At 37.8% G+C, this 18,735-nt stretch overlaps 2 protein-coding genes across 4 annotated transcripts in view; one reads left to right on the forward strand and one right to left on the reverse strand.

The window, feature by feature from the left end:
* Window positions 1-18,735, forward strand: part of ERG (ETS transcription factor ERG) — a 172,831-nt gene that overhangs the window by 145,235 nt on the left and 8,861 nt on the right. For all 3 annotated transcript variants that reach the window (XM_069075014.1, XM_069075012.1, XM_069075013.1), the window contains exons 4-6: window positions 10,747-10,950; window positions 12,215-12,295; window positions 14,354-14,425. In XM_069075014.1, coding sequence (XP_068931115.1) covers window positions 10,747-10,950; window positions 12,215-12,295; window positions 14,354-14,425 — 357 coding nt within the window. The remainder of the gene's footprint in view (window positions 1-10,746; window positions 10,951-12,214; window positions 12,296-14,353; window positions 14,426-18,735) is intronic.
* The window catches only part of KCNJ15 (potassium inwardly rectifying channel subfamily J member 15), a 108,164-nt gene continuing 104,096 nt past the window's right edge, over window positions 14,668-18,735 (reverse strand). Inside the window, exon 4 of the transcript XR_011165839.1 lies at window positions 14,668-16,421. The gene's annotated coding sequence lies outside the window, so the exon portion shown is untranslated. The remainder of the gene's footprint in view (window positions 16,422-18,735) is intronic.

Below are 18,735 nucleotides of genomic sequence, written 5' to 3' on the forward strand. Positions count from 1 at the left end.
TTCAACTTTTCCAATGGATCTCTATGCCTCAGTGCCTGTATATCTTATTTCCCAATTACATGTAAAATACTACTAATAATAGTATACACACACACACAAGCATATATATATATATATATATATATATATTTGAATATTTGATTTTAAAACTTTGAATTTCAGATTTATTGCCTTCCTTCCTTGTCACCCACCCTTACTGGGAAGATAAACAGTTCAGTATAGGTTGTACATGTGTGGCTAATGCAAAACAATAACGGAGTAGATAAATTGTAAAAGACTGACTATATTTCCCTCCCTCCTATCCCACCTCCCACTTGTTCTATTCTCTACTTTGATCCCATCCCTTTTCAAAAGTGGGTGCTTCCAAATTCCCTTCTCCGCAGCCTGCCCTCCCTTCCATCATCCCCCCCCTGTCATCCCTTTCCCCCCTGCTCTCCTGGAGGGTGAGATACCCTATTTAGTGTGTATTTCATTCCATCCTCAAGCCAAATTCAATGGGAATAATGTTGACCCATTCCCTTTTGCCTTCCTTTTCTTTCCCTCCATTATAACCATTTTCCCTTGCCTCTTCTGTATGAGATAGTTTACCCCAATCTGTCTCTCCCCATCTCCTCTCATTATATTCCTCTCTCACCTCTTTCACCTTTTAATTGTTAAATTGGTTCTGTGCCCTCTGTCTATGTATACCTGTAAACATATATACACACATTCACATATATATCCATATGCCCATATACCCTCATATATAGACATATATATATATATATATATATATATATATATATATATATATATATTTCTATTCCCTTCAACTACTGAGAAAAGTTTCATAAGTTACAATTATTGTTTTTCCATGTAGGAATGTTAATAGTTCAACTTTGATAAGTTCCTTATGATTTCTTTTCCCTGTTTGCCTTCTCATGCTTCTCTTGCTTCTTGAATCTGAATGTCAAATTTTCTATTCAACTCTGGTTGTTTCATGAAGAATGCTTGAAAGTCCTGTATTCCACTGAATGACCATATTTTCCCCTGAAACATGATACTCAGTTTTGCTGGGTAGGTGACTCTTGGTTTTAATCTCAGCTCCTTTGCCCTCCGGAATGTCACATTCCAAGCCCTTCGATCTCTCAGTATAGAAGCTGCCAGATCCTGGGTTATGCTGATTGTGTTTTCACAATATTCAAATTGTTTCTTCCTGGCTGCTTGTAATAGTCTCTCCTTAATCTGGGAATTCTGAAACCTGGCTATAATATTCCTAAGAGTTTTCTTTTGGGGATGTTTTACAGGAGGTGATCGGTGGATTCTTCCAACCTCTATTTTGCCCTCTGGTTCTAAAACATCAGGGCAGTTTTTTTGAAAACTTCCTGGAGGACGATTTCTAGGTTCTTACTTTGATCATAGCTTTCAGGTAGTCCAATAATTTTTAAATTATCTCTCCTGGATCTATTTTCCAGGTCAGTGGTTTTTCCCATGAGATATTTCTCATTGACTTCTATTCTTTCATTTGTTTGGATCTGTTTAACAGCATCTTGATTTCTCATAAAGTCATTAGCTTCCATTTGCTCCAGTCTAATTCTGAAGCAATGATTCTCCTCAGTGAGCTTTTGAGATTCTTTTTCCATCGGGCAAATTAAGCTTTTTAAGGCATTCTTCTCATTGCCTTTTTGAGCCTCTTTTGCCATTTGAGTCAGTCTGTTTTTTAAGGTATTATTTTCCTCAGTCATGCTGTTGACTCTCATTTCATAATTTTCTTGCATTGTTCTCATTTCTCTTCCCAATTTTTCCTCCACTTCTCTTATCTGCTTCTTAAGATCCTCTATGGCCTATAACCAGCTCATATTTTCCTTTGAAGCTTTTGGTGCAGGAGTTCTGACTTCACTGTTTTCCTCCCCTTCCATGCTTTGTTTCTTTTTGTCCCCAAAATAGGAGTGTAATGTTGGAACTTCTGTCTGCTTTGTTTCCTTTGCCTGGTCATGTCGCCCCTCAGTCACTTGACCCCTGGGCTTTTTGCCACAGTAGGACTCTGCCACCAGACAGGGGAGCTTTTGTCCCAAACACTGGGGTTTTCTCAGTTGCCGGAGGTATTAGATGGGTGCCCTCTCTGAAGTCTCCACTCTCTCTGGCAAGCTGGACACACACCCCAGGACCTCCACCCTAGACTGTAATCCAGATCCAAGAAGGTTAAAGCAAGAGCAATTACCCCTCAGATTGGTGCTTGGTCCCCCAAAACTCTCTGCAGGCCAGGAGCTGAAGCCACCACATGGCGCTGGCTGACTGGCTGGCTATGCTGGTGCCTCAGAGGCTAATCACCCTGGGGGCAAAAGCCATGCACTCCCACTTACTGGGTCCCAAAGTCCAGACTGTACTGACCTCTCACTTTGTGTTTTGCATCTATGTGTTGATAAATCTGGAAAAGGCCTCAGCTGCAGCTGATCTGGAGTCCCTCCGGCTGGCGGCTGGTCAGGCCCGCCCTGGGGCTAAGGCCTTGGCATGGGGCTGGGCTGGGCTCCCAGAGTGGTGTGCTGGATTCCTGTGGCCTGCTGGGCTGTCCTCAGCGGGAGGTTAGCTTCTCTATGTCATTTTGTGGGTTCTGCAGCTCCAAAGTTTATTTCGAGTCCCCTTTTTATATGGATTGGGGAAGGTGAAAGCCGGAGCTGTGGGGAGGTCGTGCTTCTACTCCGCCATCTTGGCTCTGCCCCCCCCCCCCCCTCCATGTTTCAATTGCACTTGAGAGTTTTTTAAACATTTTTGAAGGGGGAAGCTAGGTGGTTCAGTGAATAGAGCACTGGTCCTGGAGTCAGGAGGACTTACTGAATTAAAATCTGACCTCAGACACTTAGCACTTACTAGTCATGTGACCTTGAGCAAGTCACTTAACCCCAATTGCCCTGCATTTCCCCCCTCAAAAAAGCAAAAAAAAAAAAAATTAAAAAATCTTAATTCTCTCAGGAGATTCTAAAACCTTAGGGTGCAATGTAACATTTCTGGGAGAATAGTGGTGTTAGAAAGATGAATTTTTATGTTAAGGAAGAGCTAGAAACATTGAAAATTTTTTTCATGTTCACTTCTGAGTCCAAGTTATTGTAAATGAGTGAAGAATTAAAGTGCTTACTGTGTGCAAAGTCCTATACTAATAATAACATTAATAATAATAATGAAAACTAGCATTTATTTAGCAGCTACTCTGTTCCATGCACGGTGCTAAGTGTTCTACAAATGTTATCTTATTAGATCTTGCAGGCAGGTGTTTTTATTCTCCCCAGATATCTCTTAGAGTACCTAGCAGGACCTTATACACAGTAGACACTCAACTTATCAAGTAGTTGATTAATTGATAAAAGTGAAAGCTAATAAAAAAGAGACAGTCAAATCTGTAGTGTTGTAGTGGCAACAGAGAAGGAGAAATTAGTGGTTATGAAATGTAACTGATTATTAATGTGAATTTGTGATGTTTGCTAAGTATAAATTCACAGTGACTAGTTTATTTCAAACCCATTTTCTACATTGTATACTTCCAAATTACTTTTTCTATCAGCACCATTAATTGAAAATATAGAATCCATATAGCACCAGACCTGGAGTCAGGAGGACTCGAGTTCAAATCTGACTTCAGATGTTTGACACACTTACTAGCTGTGTGACCTTGGAGAAGTCACTTAACCCCAATTGCCTTGCCTTTCCTCCTCCAAAAAAAAAAAGGAAATCTAGAATCCAATTTGCACAGATGTACTTGTGTCTTTTATAGTAGATCATGGTTGACTAGTGCCTGGCAAATAAGAAATAATAAGGGACACTTAAGGAAGATTTTGATATGGTACTTTCAAAGTTTTTTTCTTTTATTGCTAAGGGCCATTTACCTATTGTGATAGTAATTGAATATAAAGATTCCCCTGTATTGGCTTGGTTTTCAAATTGATTGTGTTAAAACCCAGAGCTTGTTAATCCCACCTGTGGGATGGACTTGTTGACTTGAAAAGAGAGGCAAGAACTGGGAGGAGCTGGTGACATAAATTTAGAGAGACAAGAGAGAGGCAGAAGAACTTTTTGGAAGCAGCACCCTCGTGGAGGCAGAGAGAGACTGAGAGCATTGCTGAGGGCTGCTTTGAATTGCCCTGGACTTTTGAGACCTGCCTCCTGAGCTGCCAAGGACTGAGGAGACATGGCTGTTTTGCTGGTACTTTGTCTGTCTGTTTTGATGTCGTTTTGCCAGATTTGTCCACTGGTGAAAGACAGTCCTGTTGAAGAAGTCCTGGAACATGGCTGTTGGTTCAGAGCTACTGAGACTGTCCTGCAGACAGAGAGTGAATACTGTCCACTGGTGAAGGACAGTGCTGTTGTTGCAGGGGTCTGGAGACTGTCCTGCAGACAGAGTGAATACTGTCCACTGGTGAAGGACAGTGCTGTTGTTGCAGGGGTCTTTCTGTTGGTTCAGAAGCCCTGAAGAAGGATTTTCCTGTTGCATGTTTACAGAAATCCTGGGAGAGGGTTTTGCTAATGTTTTCAGGGATTCTAGGACAGTTCTACAGACAGAGGATGAATTAATGAAGGGACTGGCAATGTATCTTGTGGCCTTGCTAAGCCTTGTCTCCCCAGGAACTAAGATTGCTGAGAACTTGCCTCCTGTCAAGTTAAGAAAAGACCTCCATTTGGGTATTAAGTGCTGTGCTTAAACTTGATGTAACTCTGGGGTAGATTCAATTGTGATCCAGGGGTGGGGAACTTTTGACCTTTCTGTGTTCTATGGTTGAACAAATGAATGTACTTTACTTAGATTGGAAACTAATCTCCATTTGAGAAGAGGGGTTTTGTGATGGACTAAATGAAGGTACAGCCTAGGGGTGGAGTAGTATTTAGAACAGGGACTTTGTAATTGATTGAATGAATGGAAGGTCCTGGGGTGGGGTAGTACTTGGAAATTATTTAATCGCACTTAGCAAATGCTGTATTTTTGAATGATGTCATATTTTGACCTTCTCTGTTCTTAATTCGACACTGAATAAAATGGAGAGCACCTATGCTGGTATTTTGAACCTTGGGAAGTTGCCTTTCCTTGTCATTACATTACACCTATAAGAAAGGCAAATTTATACAATTAGTAAAATTGGGAGACTTAATCTAACTCATAATCCAGTAACTCTGTTCAGTGGTCCTCTGTTCATTAATATCAAGTGAGGCATAAAACATTTATTAAGCTCTGACTGCGTACCAGGTGCTGTGCTCAGTACTGGGGATACAAAGAAAGAGGGGGAAGAACAGCAAAGTGTTCGGTCTAATGAGGGGCATAATATGCAAATGACTATGTTACAAAAAAGATAGTCATGGGGCCTATGACAGAACCCCAGGGAATAATAACAGTTAATGTCTATGTTATGGATGATGAAGTAGTATATGTTACTGAGAAGGAACAGTCAGACAGATAAGAGAAAAAATGCAAGACAGTAACGTCATGAAAACCTAGAGAAGAGAGGATCCAAGAAGAAATGATGACTAATAGTGTCAAATGTAGCATGTAGAGCAAGAATGATAAGGACCTGGAGAAGACCATAAGATTTAGCAATTGAGAGATTACTGGTAATTGCATATCGATAATTTAGTGGAGTGGTGAGCTCAAAAGCTGGATTGTAAAGTTTAAGGAATAAGTAAGAGGAAGCAAAAGAGGTATCAAGTATAAACAACCTCATCAAGGAGTTTGGCTAAGAAAATAGGGGAGATAAAAGGTAATAGCTTGAGGTAATGGTAGGATCTGCTGAAAGGCTTTAAAAATTTTTTAGCATAGGTAATAAAGCATGTTTTACTGCAGTAGGAAAGATATCAGTTACTATGGAGGGGTTAAACATTCGTGATGTGGGGGGGATGATTAAAGATATGATCTTCCAGAGAAATGGGAAAGGGATGAGATCAAGTGCATAAATAGAGGAGTTGGCCTTGGTAAGAAAGGCCACCTCTTGGATAAGGAGAAAGGATACAGAATGAGCAGAGATTTCAAGAGTCTTTGAGATAAAGAGGAGGATACTCATATCAAATAGCTTCATTTTTTTTTCCCAGTAAAGAGACAAAGACCACAGTTAAGAAAGAAAGTGTGGAGAAGGTATGGGATATTCAGAAGAGATATGTGTATATGTATATGTATACTTCTACATGCACACATACATATACATATATGTATGTATATATATATATATATATATGTATATATGGAGTCAGGAGGACCTGAGTTCAAATCTGGCTCCAGACACTTAACACACAGACAAAAACTAGCCATGTGACCTTAGGCAAGTCACTTAACCCCAATTGTCCTACCTTCCCCCCTCCAAAAAAAAAAGAATGAGAGAGAGAGAGAGAGAGAGAGAGAGAGAGAGAGAGAGAGAGAGAGAGAGAGAGAGAGAGAGAATGTTATGGTATATGTATACTATAACCTTGGTTTCTCATCAAGATCATAGAAAATTGTATCAAGAAAAGATCTTAAGGATCGTCTGATCTATTGCATTTTACTACTGATAAGTCTGAGACATAGATTAAGTGAATTTCCCAGTATCAAACAGTAGCAGAATTGGGACTAAAAACTAGACCTGTCTCCTCCTTCAGGTTTCAGAAAGTCCATTACTGATTGGAAGTTAGTGGCAATCTTAGATGTCAACTCGGGGAAACATCTCATCTCAAAGTGATCTAGTAAAAGGCCGCATGGTATAGTAGCTTAAGTGCTAGACCTGGAATTACTAAAAGGTGGGTCCAAAGGCTGCCTTAACTATATAACCAGCTACACAACCCTGGGCAAGTCACCCAACCTCTCTGGACCTCGATTTCCTCCTCTGTAAAATGAGGGAGTTGAAAGTTCCTTCCAATTCCAAATCTACTACCCTCTGAAGTTCGTGTTTTGTCTTAGCTTCACTGTTTCTATTTAAATTGAGGAGTCCTTTTTCCTAGGTGGAACATCCTATTGTTCCTTCACTTTGAGGAGTAGGAATTATTTTGCCTGGTATGGCAATGGAGCAGGTCCATATTGCTTACATCCTGTAAAATGCCTTCAATAGCCTCAGATGTGTTCTATAACTGGAGAATGTGGAAGTGCCTAATAGCAGCATAGATGCTTCAGGTTCAGGGCTATAAATAGGAAACTCTATTCCACCTACTCCCAAGGAAAGCCCAAATAACAACAACACACTCACTGCACCCCCCCACTCCAAACACTAGCATCACGTAACTGGACCAAACCTTGTATTCCATTGTATAGTTCAGGAATTTTGTATTCTTCCACATTCATTTAAATTCTGTTGGTAAGCATTAACAATCTTTTACATAAGAGAGACTTGCAATGTTTTGTTTTTTTTGTTCTACTGTTGAAGACTTTAGAATCTGTATATTCACTCGTATTTTCAGAGTAGGTTTTTATATAAATTTATTAATAAGTTTAGCAAAAATATGATGCATATTTATGCTACTAATTGTTTAAATAATTAAAATTATATCACTGTCATAAAGTTTTAGTTATCTATGACAGTGGTATGAAGTAGTTATATGAATAATTCAAAACCTGCAAATAATTTTTATGTTGCAACCTCTGAATTCTTTTTTCTCAGCTCTACCTGTTTATTTATTTTTCAAAATTTTATATATATATTATATATATATATTTAATTTGATTTTACAACTTTGAATTCCAGATTCTTTCCTTTCCTCCCTTATCATTCACCCTTACAGGGAAGATAAGCAATTCAATATAGGTTGTGACTGTGTAGCTATGCAAAACATTTCCATAGAGGACATATTGTGAAAGACTGACTATATTTCCTTCCATCTTATCCCACCCCCCACTTGTTCTATTCTCTACTTTGACCCTGTCCCTTTTCAAAAGTGTGTGCTTCAAACTACCCTCCCCCAAACCTGCCCTCCCTTCCATCATCCCCCCTCTCATCCCCTTCCCCCCTACTCTCCTGTAGGGCAAGATACCCAATTTAGTATATATGTCATTCCCTCCTCAAGCCAAATTCAATGAGAGTAAGGTTGACCTATTCCCTTTTGCCTTCCTGTTCTTCCCCTCCATTGTAACAGTTTTCCCTCGCCTCTTCTATATGAGATAGTTTACCCCATTCTGTCTCTCCCCATCTCCTCTCATTTGTTCCTCTTTCACCTCTCAATTTCACCTTTTAAACATCAATTCCCTTCCTATTTAATTGATCCTGTGCCCTGTCAATGTATGCCTGTACACATATATAGACACACTCACATATGTATTCATGTGCACATATGCCCTCCTATATAGACATATCTATGTATGTATTGATACACATACACACACACCTCTAAGTATCCTCATGCTGAGAAAAGTTTCATCGGTTACAATGATCATTTTTCCGCATAGGCATGTAAATAGACAACTTTGATAAGGTCCTGATGGTGTCTTTTCCCTCTTTACCTTCTCACGCTTCTCTTGCTTCTTGTATCTATCTGAATGTCAAATTTTCTGTTCAGCTCTGGTTTTTTCATCAAGAATGCTTGCAAGAGGGCAGCTAGGTGGTACAGTAAATAGAGCACTGGCCCTGGAGTCAGGAGGACCTGAGTTCAAATCCGGCCTCAGACACTTCACACACACACACAAACTAGCTGTGTGACCTTGGGCAAAATCACTTATCCCCAATTGCCCTACCATCCTCCCTCCAAAACAAAAGCAAAAAAAAAAAAAAAAAAGAATGCTTGAAAGTTCTCAATTTCATTGAATGACCATATTTTCCCTTGAAACATGATACTCAGTTTTGCTGGGTAGGTGATTCTTGGTTTTAATCCCAGCTCTTTTGACCTCTGGAATATCATATTCCAAGCCCTTCGATCCCTTAATGTAGAAGCTGCTAGATCCTGTGTTATCCTGATTGGGTTTCCATAATATTCAAATCATTTCTTCTTGCCTGCTTGTAATATTTTCTCTTTGATCTGGAAACTCTGGAACCTGGTTATAATATTCCTAGGAGTTTTCTTTTTGGGATATTTTTTGTTTTTTAAATTTTGCTTTTTGGAGGGCAATTGGGGTTAAGTGACTTGCCCAAAGTCACACGGCTAGTAAGTGTGTCAAGTGTCTGAGGCCATATTTGAACTCAGGTTCTCCTGACTCCAGGGCTGGTGCTCTATTCACTGTGCCACCTAGCCACCCTTGGGATATTTTTCAAGAGGTGATAGATGGATTCTTTCAATTTCTATTTTGCTCTCTGGTTCTAAAATATCAGGGCAATTTTCCTTGAGAATTTCTTGAAGGATGATTTCTAGTTTCCTTTTGTGATCATGGCTTTCATGTAGTCCATTAATTTTTAAATTATCTCTCCTGGATCTATTTTCCAGGGCAGTGGTTTTTCCAATGAGATATTTCACATTGCCATCTATTCTTTTCATCATTTTGGATCTATTTTATAGTATCTTGATTTCTCATAAACTCATTAGCTTCCAATTGCTCCAGTCTAATTCTGAAGGAATTATTCTCTTTATTGAGCTTTTGTAATTCTTTTTCCATCTGTAAAATTTGACTTTTTAAGGCATTCTTCTCCTTATTGCCTTTTTGGGCCTCTTTTGCCATTTGAGTTAATCTATTTTTAAAGGTGTTATTTTCTTCATTCAGGCTGTTGACTCTCTTTTCATGATTTTCTTGCATCATTCTCATTTCTTTTCCCAATTTTTCCTCCACTTCTCTTACTTGATTTTCAAAATCCTTCTTGAGCTCCTCCATGGCCTGGACCCAATTCATATTTTTCTTGGAAGCTTTTGGTGCAGGAGTTCTGACTTTGTTGTCTTCCTCCTCTTCCATGCTTTGATTCTTTTTGTCCCCAAAAAGGAATCTAAAGTTGGATGGCTGTGCTTGCTTTGCTTCCTTTTCTTGCTCAGGTTGCCACTCAATTACTTGACTTTTGAGCTCTTTGCCACAGTAGAATTCTGCTTCCGGACGGGAGCTTTGTCCCAATTTGCTGGGGTTTTCACAGCTGCTGGAGCTATTAGGGAGGCATTGTCTCTGCAGCCCCCACAAGCTCTGGCTCACTGGTCACACACCTCAGGACCACCATCCAGGACTGCGATCCAGATCCAGGCAGGTTAAAGCAAGAGTGATTACCCTCTGAATGTTTGCTTGGACCCCTTATGATCTGCAGGCCAAGGGCTCTGAAGCAGCCATGTGGAGGTGGCTTCACAGCCACAGCACATCTGCTGCTTCTAGCCTTTTCACCCAGGGGGCAGAGGCCAGACTGTGCTCCTCCTTCTCCCCCAGTTCCAACAGAGTTCCACACTGACCTTTTACTTTTTCTTTGGCATTTATGGGTTGATAATTCTGGAAACCACCACTGCTGCTGGTGATCTCCTCTCCCAAAGTTCACTGCAGCCCTGGGGCTAAAACCATGGGATTACACAGTGAGCACACTGAGATGAACCTGCCTGTCTGTCCACCTCCCAGGCTGCCTTCAGTGGGAGATTTGTTTCTCTCTGTCACTTTGTGGGTTCTGAAGCTCTAACGTTTGTTTGGAGTCATATTTTATGGGTATTTAAGGTGGTTATGGGGGGAGCTCATAGAGTTTTATTCTTCTACATTGCCATCTTGGCTCCTCCCTCTGATGTCTTAATGATAGTTTTTTTTAAACTTAAAATTAATTTTCTTTCTTGGGGCCTTCCCAAGATGTGCAGTGGGGAAAACTAGCCAGGATTATGCTGGGTGGAAAGCCTAGGACTTAAGTTCAAATAACAATTAGTTCATGGCATTTACTTTGCTGAACTTTTCAGATCCTACATTATGGAGCACAGACCATGTCCGGCAATGGCTAGAATGGGCAGTAAAAGAATATGGTCTTCCAGATGTTGACATCTTGCTATTCCAGAACATAGATGGGAAGGATCTGTGTAAGATGACCAAAGATGATTTCCAAAGACTCACTCCAAGTTATAATGCTGATATCCTTCTCTCCCATCTTCACTACCTCAGAGAGAGTAAGACAATTTCCTTCTTTGGGACAAAACTCCAAAAAAAAAGCATGATTTACATTATATTCCTGATGTAACCTACTTCTGATTTCTTATTTGAAGAGTATCTGTTTAAAATGCTACTATCTTAGGATAGCAAAATAATATTTAGTGAACATTGCAATGACAAGATAACAGTAACACGGTTCGAACCATATATTTAAAATTTGAAAAGACCTTAGGGGAGATTTAGCATCTACATTTCACAGATGAATAACTGAAGCCTAAAGAATTTTAGTGAGTCATCTATGATGAGAAAGGTAGTAAGTGGGACAGACAGTCTTTGAACCAAGGTCCATTGCCCCAAAACCTCAAATGTGGATGAAATTGCTCTTCATCATTGAATTATGGATTTAGAACTAGAAGAGACTTTAGAGATCCAATCCAACCTTCTTATTTTACAGATGAGGAAATTGAGTCCCATAACGGTGAAGTGACTTGGCTAAAGTCACCTTACTGGTAAGTGATAGAACTAGATCTAGAATCTAGGTTTTCTCACTACAGACATGGGGCTCCTTTTCTTATGCTGTGGTGCCACCACATAGTTCAGAATTCAAAAATCTAAAAATCAGAATACAAGCAATGTGTAAGGAAAACATTCATATGTGGTTAGAATCTGGGTATTTTTCTACTCAATAGGTAAATGGTACTCCCATTTGGCTTATATCTGAAGCACAAATTATTGACAGAATTAAAAATCATGGAATTTAGATTTACTTAAATAACAAGTAAAAAAAGCATCAAATTAGTGATCAAAAGATTAATAGATTGAGACTTTTAATTTTAAAAGTAGAAACAGATTTAAAGGGGGAAAAATACTGATAGTGCAGCACCATTGTTTCTTCATAATTGCTTTGCCTATGATCAGATTTGTTTATTCCTTGGATTAAGGTAGTTTTAACATAGTAACAGGCACAGTGAATAAGAGCACTGGGCCTGGAGTCAGAAAGACCAGAAAGACCATAGTTCAAAGTTCAGACACTTACTAGCTATGTGACCCTTGGTGAGTCACTTAACCACTGCCTGCATAAAATTGGAAAAGGAAGTAGCAAATTACTCCAGTAGCCTCACGAAGAAAAATTCCATGGACTAAACAACATCAACAACATAAGAACAAGAAATAGGACATGTCCCTGAAACTAACATCCAAACACAAAGAAAAAAATCAATTTTTAAAAGATAATTCTCAATTTTTTTTCCATTTCATCATTACTTTTTTTTTGTCTTATAGCTCCTCTTCCACATTTGACTTCAGATGATGTTGATAAGGCCTTACAAAACTCTCCACGGTTAATGCATGCTAGAAACACAGGTAATGCTGGTCTTGTGCCCATCTCTCAAAAATATCCTATTTTTTTTTTAAGTACAGGACTCTTGTTGACTGCTTTAAAAAAAGAGTAATTGCTCTGTCTGTGTAGCAAAGACAGCAGTTTTGGGGTTATGCTTTTCCTTGATGAATGGAGACCAGGTTCTTCTCCAATGATAAGAGACATCTTAACATATATCTGAATGAAGAAAAAGTCTTTTAAACTTTCTAAGTGCCTTTCAGGGGTGGGGGAGAGATGGAGGGAAGTAGGTGCATGAAATGATTAGTCTTGATCAAAAGATTATTTTAACTAGAAATGCAGAATTATTCTTAAGTCAGAAATGCTGGATAATGATCAAGGTATATATAGACTTACTCTATGTGCTATAATGAAAAGCATGTCTGAAACATTTAAAATTTACTTTTAGAAATCAGTTACCACTTCCCTCTTCCCATATCCTCTTTTTTCTAAAAGGATCATTAGATGGACTAAGTTGGTATTCTATTTTTTCTTTTGATTTCTCCCAATTGCAAATGACAATTTTAAAACATGTCATTTTAAGAGATGTTTGGTATTATTGAACAATTCATCTCTGACCAAATGCACAATGTATTGTTGACACACTATTATCTTATATATCTTAGTTCAACAAAACTCCAATGAATTTTTTACACCATGCTCCCTGTTAACTAATTCTTTATCCTTCAATTTATTTGTATGTGCAGTTTGAGTATATTGTTCTGTATATATGCAAAATGTGTGTATATATGTGTGTGTATATATTATATATACACATATATGTATATCAATGTTGGTAATGAGGTTACCTGTTAAACTCAATAAGCTATATAAAATTGGTTATTCTGTGAATGGAATCCATGAGAGCTGATAGGATATAAGTAATCGTAGAAATCAACAAGTAAACTAAAAATATTTTTACATGAAAATCTGTAATAGTATATATATAGATATAGATATAGATATATATCTGTAACATATACATGAATAAGTACACATTTTTATTTGTGAACACATACATATCCTGAAACCTAATTCATTTTGTTTCATGGGTCATTAGGGTAAAGAAAAAGTCATTATTTATAAGCTATTTTTTTGTTTGAATTTTGATTTTTTGCTTTGTTTCCAGGACCTTAAGTGCTATGCTTCTATGAAATGAAAAATAGAAACCTATTAGATGGTGAAATGATATTTTAAGTGTATGTAGTACTCTTGAGACTATTAATGGCTAGAAATCACAAACACATGAGAAATGGCTATTTTCCTCCTAAAGAGAGAGAGAGATCTATTGGGGCAAAAAACCTTTCTTTTTCCATATGTTTTCATAATTTTTAAGTTTTCTTTAAAGTTTTTGTAAGGTAAGTGATAATTTCAAGTCATCTGTGATTTCATGATATAGGATATATCCAATATATAACAAAATTCTAGTCTGGTTATTTATTGAATCCTAAGTTATTTTATTTGCTTTGCAGCATCAAGCAAACAGAAGAGGAAAAAAAAAAAACCCATTATGTCCACATTTGGGTGGAAACTTGAATTAATTTTTTTTTTTTTTGCTTTTTTGGAGGGGGAAAGGTAGGGCCATTGGGGTTAAGTGACTTGCCCAAGGTCACAAGGCTAGTTTTTGTGTTATGTGTCTGAGGCTGGGTTTGAACTCAGGCCCTCCTGACTCCAGGGTTGGTGCTCTATTTACTGTGCCACTAACCGCCCCTTGAATTAATCCTTAATGCATTTATATAAAATATTTGTAATTCTTTTAAAATAATTATCAAGAACACTATATAATGTTTTACAAGTGTTTGCATAATTTGTAAAAGTTTCTACCAATTCCATTTATTGATAATGGCTATGTCAGGAAATTATAAAGTCAAAACCTTGTAAATAATGTAACATATGACAATTTCAGAACTTCTTCCTTTTGGAATCTATTTATGCCTCATGGAGATGCACATTTATCCTTGTCTATTGTGTCTGTTTAAAGTAGATCTGACCTTGATAGTTTAAAAAATAAGAACATCATGTTTTACCTTTCCTTTTGTCTTCAGGAGGGGCCACTTTTATTTTTCCAAACACTTCAGTATATCCTGAATCCACACAAAGAATTGCATCTAGACCAGGTATGAAAATTTGAACTGTGTGACCTCTTCATTTAGGATATTGTTTCATATTCATGGGATATACCATGCATTTGAAATATATATGATGCATACAAGTCATGGATAGACTCACTCTACATTTGTTGATTTTTTATACCAAATCCAAGTAACAAATATTCAAAGATATCAGATTCAAAACCTACTTTAAATCACTATGTTCCAAAGAACAAGTATTCAATATATGTAGCATTTAGCAATGAGAGAGAGAGAGAGAGAGAGAGAGAGAGAGAGAGAGAGAGAGAGAGAGAGAGAGGCATTTAATAAGCACTTACTATTTGCCAGACACTGTGTTAAATGCTTGAAACACAAATTCAATCAATCTAAATAAAAGGTGTCCTCTCTGAATGAAGGAAGCAGGGAGGTTTTATTCTGGCCAAGAAGAGATGAAAGGTCATCTTTCAGTTATTGACTTCCCAAGGATGAAGCCCAAGATGATGGTGTGGAGTGAGAAAGACTTAGGGAGGTAAAAGGAAGGAAAGGATGGTGGCTTAGGTAAGATCAGGAGGACGCTGATTTCTAAGACAGTTGATGATTTTTAAAGAAAATGTATGTAACTGACAATATATTAATGAATAATCCATTAATAATAATATATTGGGAAACAATCAAAAAGGAAGTGAATTTAATATCACCAATGCTTTCATTTGTGACTGAAATACAATTGCCAAAAGAAATTACTGAATACTAACTTTCTACAGCTCATTTTTCCCATCTCTGCTCTCTTTAGCAAAGACAACTTATTTTTTTCCCACATGGGATAGTTCAAAACAAAGACAAAGAAGATAATTTTAAAGACAAAGATCATGCCCTGTCTTTTCCTCAACTTGGTCTTCAAGTTGAGGAAATCATCAGTGACTTCAGTCAGTCCTCATATGGCATCCTTCTTTAGTCCTTTTACCATGCTGGTTTCCACTCTTTTGGACACTCTCCAGCTTATCAATTTTTCCCCTAAAACATGGCACCTAAAAGACAGTATTCCAAATACAGTCTGACATTTTCTTTTTCGGTCATATATACATCCCTGTGATTCTGAACCATTGTATATCATCATCCAAACTCTATTCCTATCCTTCACCTCCTGATTCCTTATTCCCATTCTCCTCAATCTTAACACCCCCAAATTCCAAACAAATTTCATCTACCTTTTTTACTATGACCTCTGGAATACCTATTTTCTAGGTGACAAACTTCCCTTAATTCTAAATCATTTCATCTTCCATTCCTATCTTCTAACAATCACTGAAACTTGGCTCCCCCTGATGGCACAGCCTATCTGGTCACTTTCAGTACTGGCTGCACCTTCATTCATTCCTCTTGGCTCACTGATCAAGGTAGTAGAGATTTAGGTCTACTCATTTCCATTTCTAGATTCTTCCCCTACTTCTATCATTTAGTGATCTCTCTTCCTTCGAGATCCATACTACTCATATCTTCTGATGTTGAGTTGTTTCAGTCATGTCTGTGATCCTATTTGGTGTTTTCTTGGCAAAGATACTGGAGTGGTTTGCAATTTCCTTCTCCAGCTCATTTTACAGATGAAAAACTGAGGCAAACAGGAATAAGTGCCTTGCCCAGTCACTTACCTCGGGCTAGTAAGTGACATAGCTAGTGTCTGAGGCTGGACTGAATGAACTCCAGGTTCTCCTGACTTCAGGATTTTAATAGAATTTTACTTAGGCAATGTCTAACCTGGGAATGATGAAACAGAGCAGAACAGAGACAAAGTGCCAGTAATCAAGTAACAGTTTAATTAATTAATTTCATTATGAGGAACACATTTGCAAATTGGGTATTCTCCTGATAAGAATTCCACCTTGCTGTAGTGAAGGCAGAGATTATATACATAAAGCACAAGTGGGAAGGGATGGGGAAAGATGGAATACAGACAGTCATTTCCAGGACCTGAGTGGATTCCCACGACAATCCCATGAATCCACAATACAGGTGTTTTGGAGACCTGTGTAAACAGTATTATTTTAGGTTCTTGGTGGTCATTGCTTGGTGGGTCACAGGACGAGTTTTGTGACAGAAATAGGTCTTATTTGCTTCACTTAGGGTAGACAGGCACAAGAGTACAGTAATTGTAAGAGTGTTTTCAGGGGTTTGATTAATCATTTCAAGCAGCATTGTAAGTTTCTGACTCATAAACCAGAAGAGGCAGTTTTGAGAAATTTAATTATTAGTATATTCATTACACATACCATATTGGTTAATATGAAAATCACAATTCCCTTCACATGAACCAGAGCTCTATCCACTCTGCCACCTAGCTGCCCACATTTAAATGATTCATGATCTGATGACCTGTCAACTCCAAGACTTTTTATAGGTTTTTTTTTTATTTGGTTATTTCAGTTAAACAACTTACCTGATATCACAGAGCTAGGAAGTGTCTGAAACCAGATTTGAAATCAGAAAGATGAATCTTCCTGATTCCAAGCCCAGTACTCTATTCACTGTACCTACCTCTTTCATATCTAATACCCAATCAAAATCCTGGTAGATATTGTCTGCAGACTTCCAAATGACTCCTCTTCCTTCCTCAACTAATTTGGTACCTAGCTTACAGTTCTCCCCTCCTTAACTCTTTTGCTTCATACTAAGGGACTTGAACATACATACTGACTCTCCCTCAAATGCCCTAATCACTGGGTTCTTCAATCTATTCACTTCCCATGAGTTACTGATCCACCCCACTTCAGTCACATTGGTTATATACATGATCTTGCCATGACCCACAAATACAACGCTTCCATGTTTAAGACTCCCCAAACCTCTTATCTGACCATAATCTTTTAACTTTAACCTATCTTTCTGTTTTCTCTTACCAAACCATACTCTATATCTACACCATGACTCTCTCTCCCCAAACCCTCAGTTCTTTCTTAGACCATATTCCCTGAAGTAGACACTTCACATTTCCCTGCCTTGAACCCCATATGCACCTCAGTTAATTGTTCTATCAGTGTTTGGCAGAATTCATTTGTGAATCCATCTGGGAATTTTTTCTTAGGGAGTTCATTCTTGGTTTATTCACTTTCTTTTTCTAAGATAAGGTTATTTAAGTATTTTATTTCCTCATTTGTTAATCTAGGTGGTTTATATTTTTTAAAGTATTCATTAATTCCACTTAGATTGTCAGTTTCACTGGCATATAATTGGACTTTCTAAAATTGCTTTTATTGCTTCATTTTTGATACCATTAATTGGGATTTCTTCTTTTTTTTAAAAATCAAATTAAACAATGGCTTATCAATTTCCCCCCATAAAATCCATTCATAGTATTATTTATTAGTTCAGTGATTTTCTTACGTTCATCTTTGTTAATCTCTCTTGTTATTTTTAGGATTTTGAATTTGATGCTTGATTGACGATTTTGAATTTTTTCTTTTTTCTAGTAGTTTTAGTTGCTTTCCAAATTCATTGACATGTTTTTTCTCTTTTATTGATGTATACATTTAGAAATAAAGAATTTTCCCTTTAGTACTGCTTTGGCTAAATGCTATAAATTTTGGTATGTTGTTATTTTCTTTAATGAAATTATTTATTGTTTTTATGATTTGTTTTTTGACCCAGTCATTCTTTGGGATTATGTTGTTTAGTTTCCAATGAATTTTTATGTATATTTCCCTATCCCTTTATCAAAGTAATTTTTTTCTACCAATATAGTCTGAAATGGATACATTTAATATTCATGCTTTCTGGTCCTCTACTCCTTGCTTTCACCCTGCCCTCATCCATTCAGGTGCCAAGTATTGCTGATTTGAACTTTGTGACATCTCATATATATTCCCCTTTCTCTACTTTGACACTGCTACCACCCTTTTATAGGCCTTCATCATTATATGCTTAAACTATTGTGATGGCTTGCTGGTGGACCTTCCTGCTGTAAGTCTCTGCCTGTTCTAGTCAATTCTCTACTGAGGTGTTAAGGAAATCTTCCTAAAATGCAGGTCTGACCATTTTACCTCTCTATAAGAGCTCTAATGACTCCCTCTCACCTCTAGGATCAAACATAAAGTCCTCTGCATGGTGTTCAAAATCCTTCATAACCTTACCCCTACCTTTCCAGTCTTATTACTTTACACCTTCCCCATACCCATGTGTATTCTGAAATACAAGGACACAAGTATGCTTTCTGTTCTTCACACAAGATACTCCATTCCCTGACTTAGGGCCTTTTCACTTGCTGTCCTGAATGCTGAAGTTTCTGGAATTCCTTTAGGTTAAAATCTCACCTTCTATGTAAGAAGTCTCTCCTGACACCCTTA

This window comes from Petaurus breviceps, unplaced genomic scaffold, assembly GCF_028583685.1.
Source record: "Petaurus breviceps papuanus isolate PSGF00001 unplaced genomic scaffold, PetGlider_PUasm1.0 90897, whole genome shotgun sequence".
Taxonomy (NCBI): domain Eukaryota; kingdom Metazoa; phylum Chordata; class Mammalia; order Diprotodontia; family Petauridae; genus Petaurus; species Petaurus breviceps.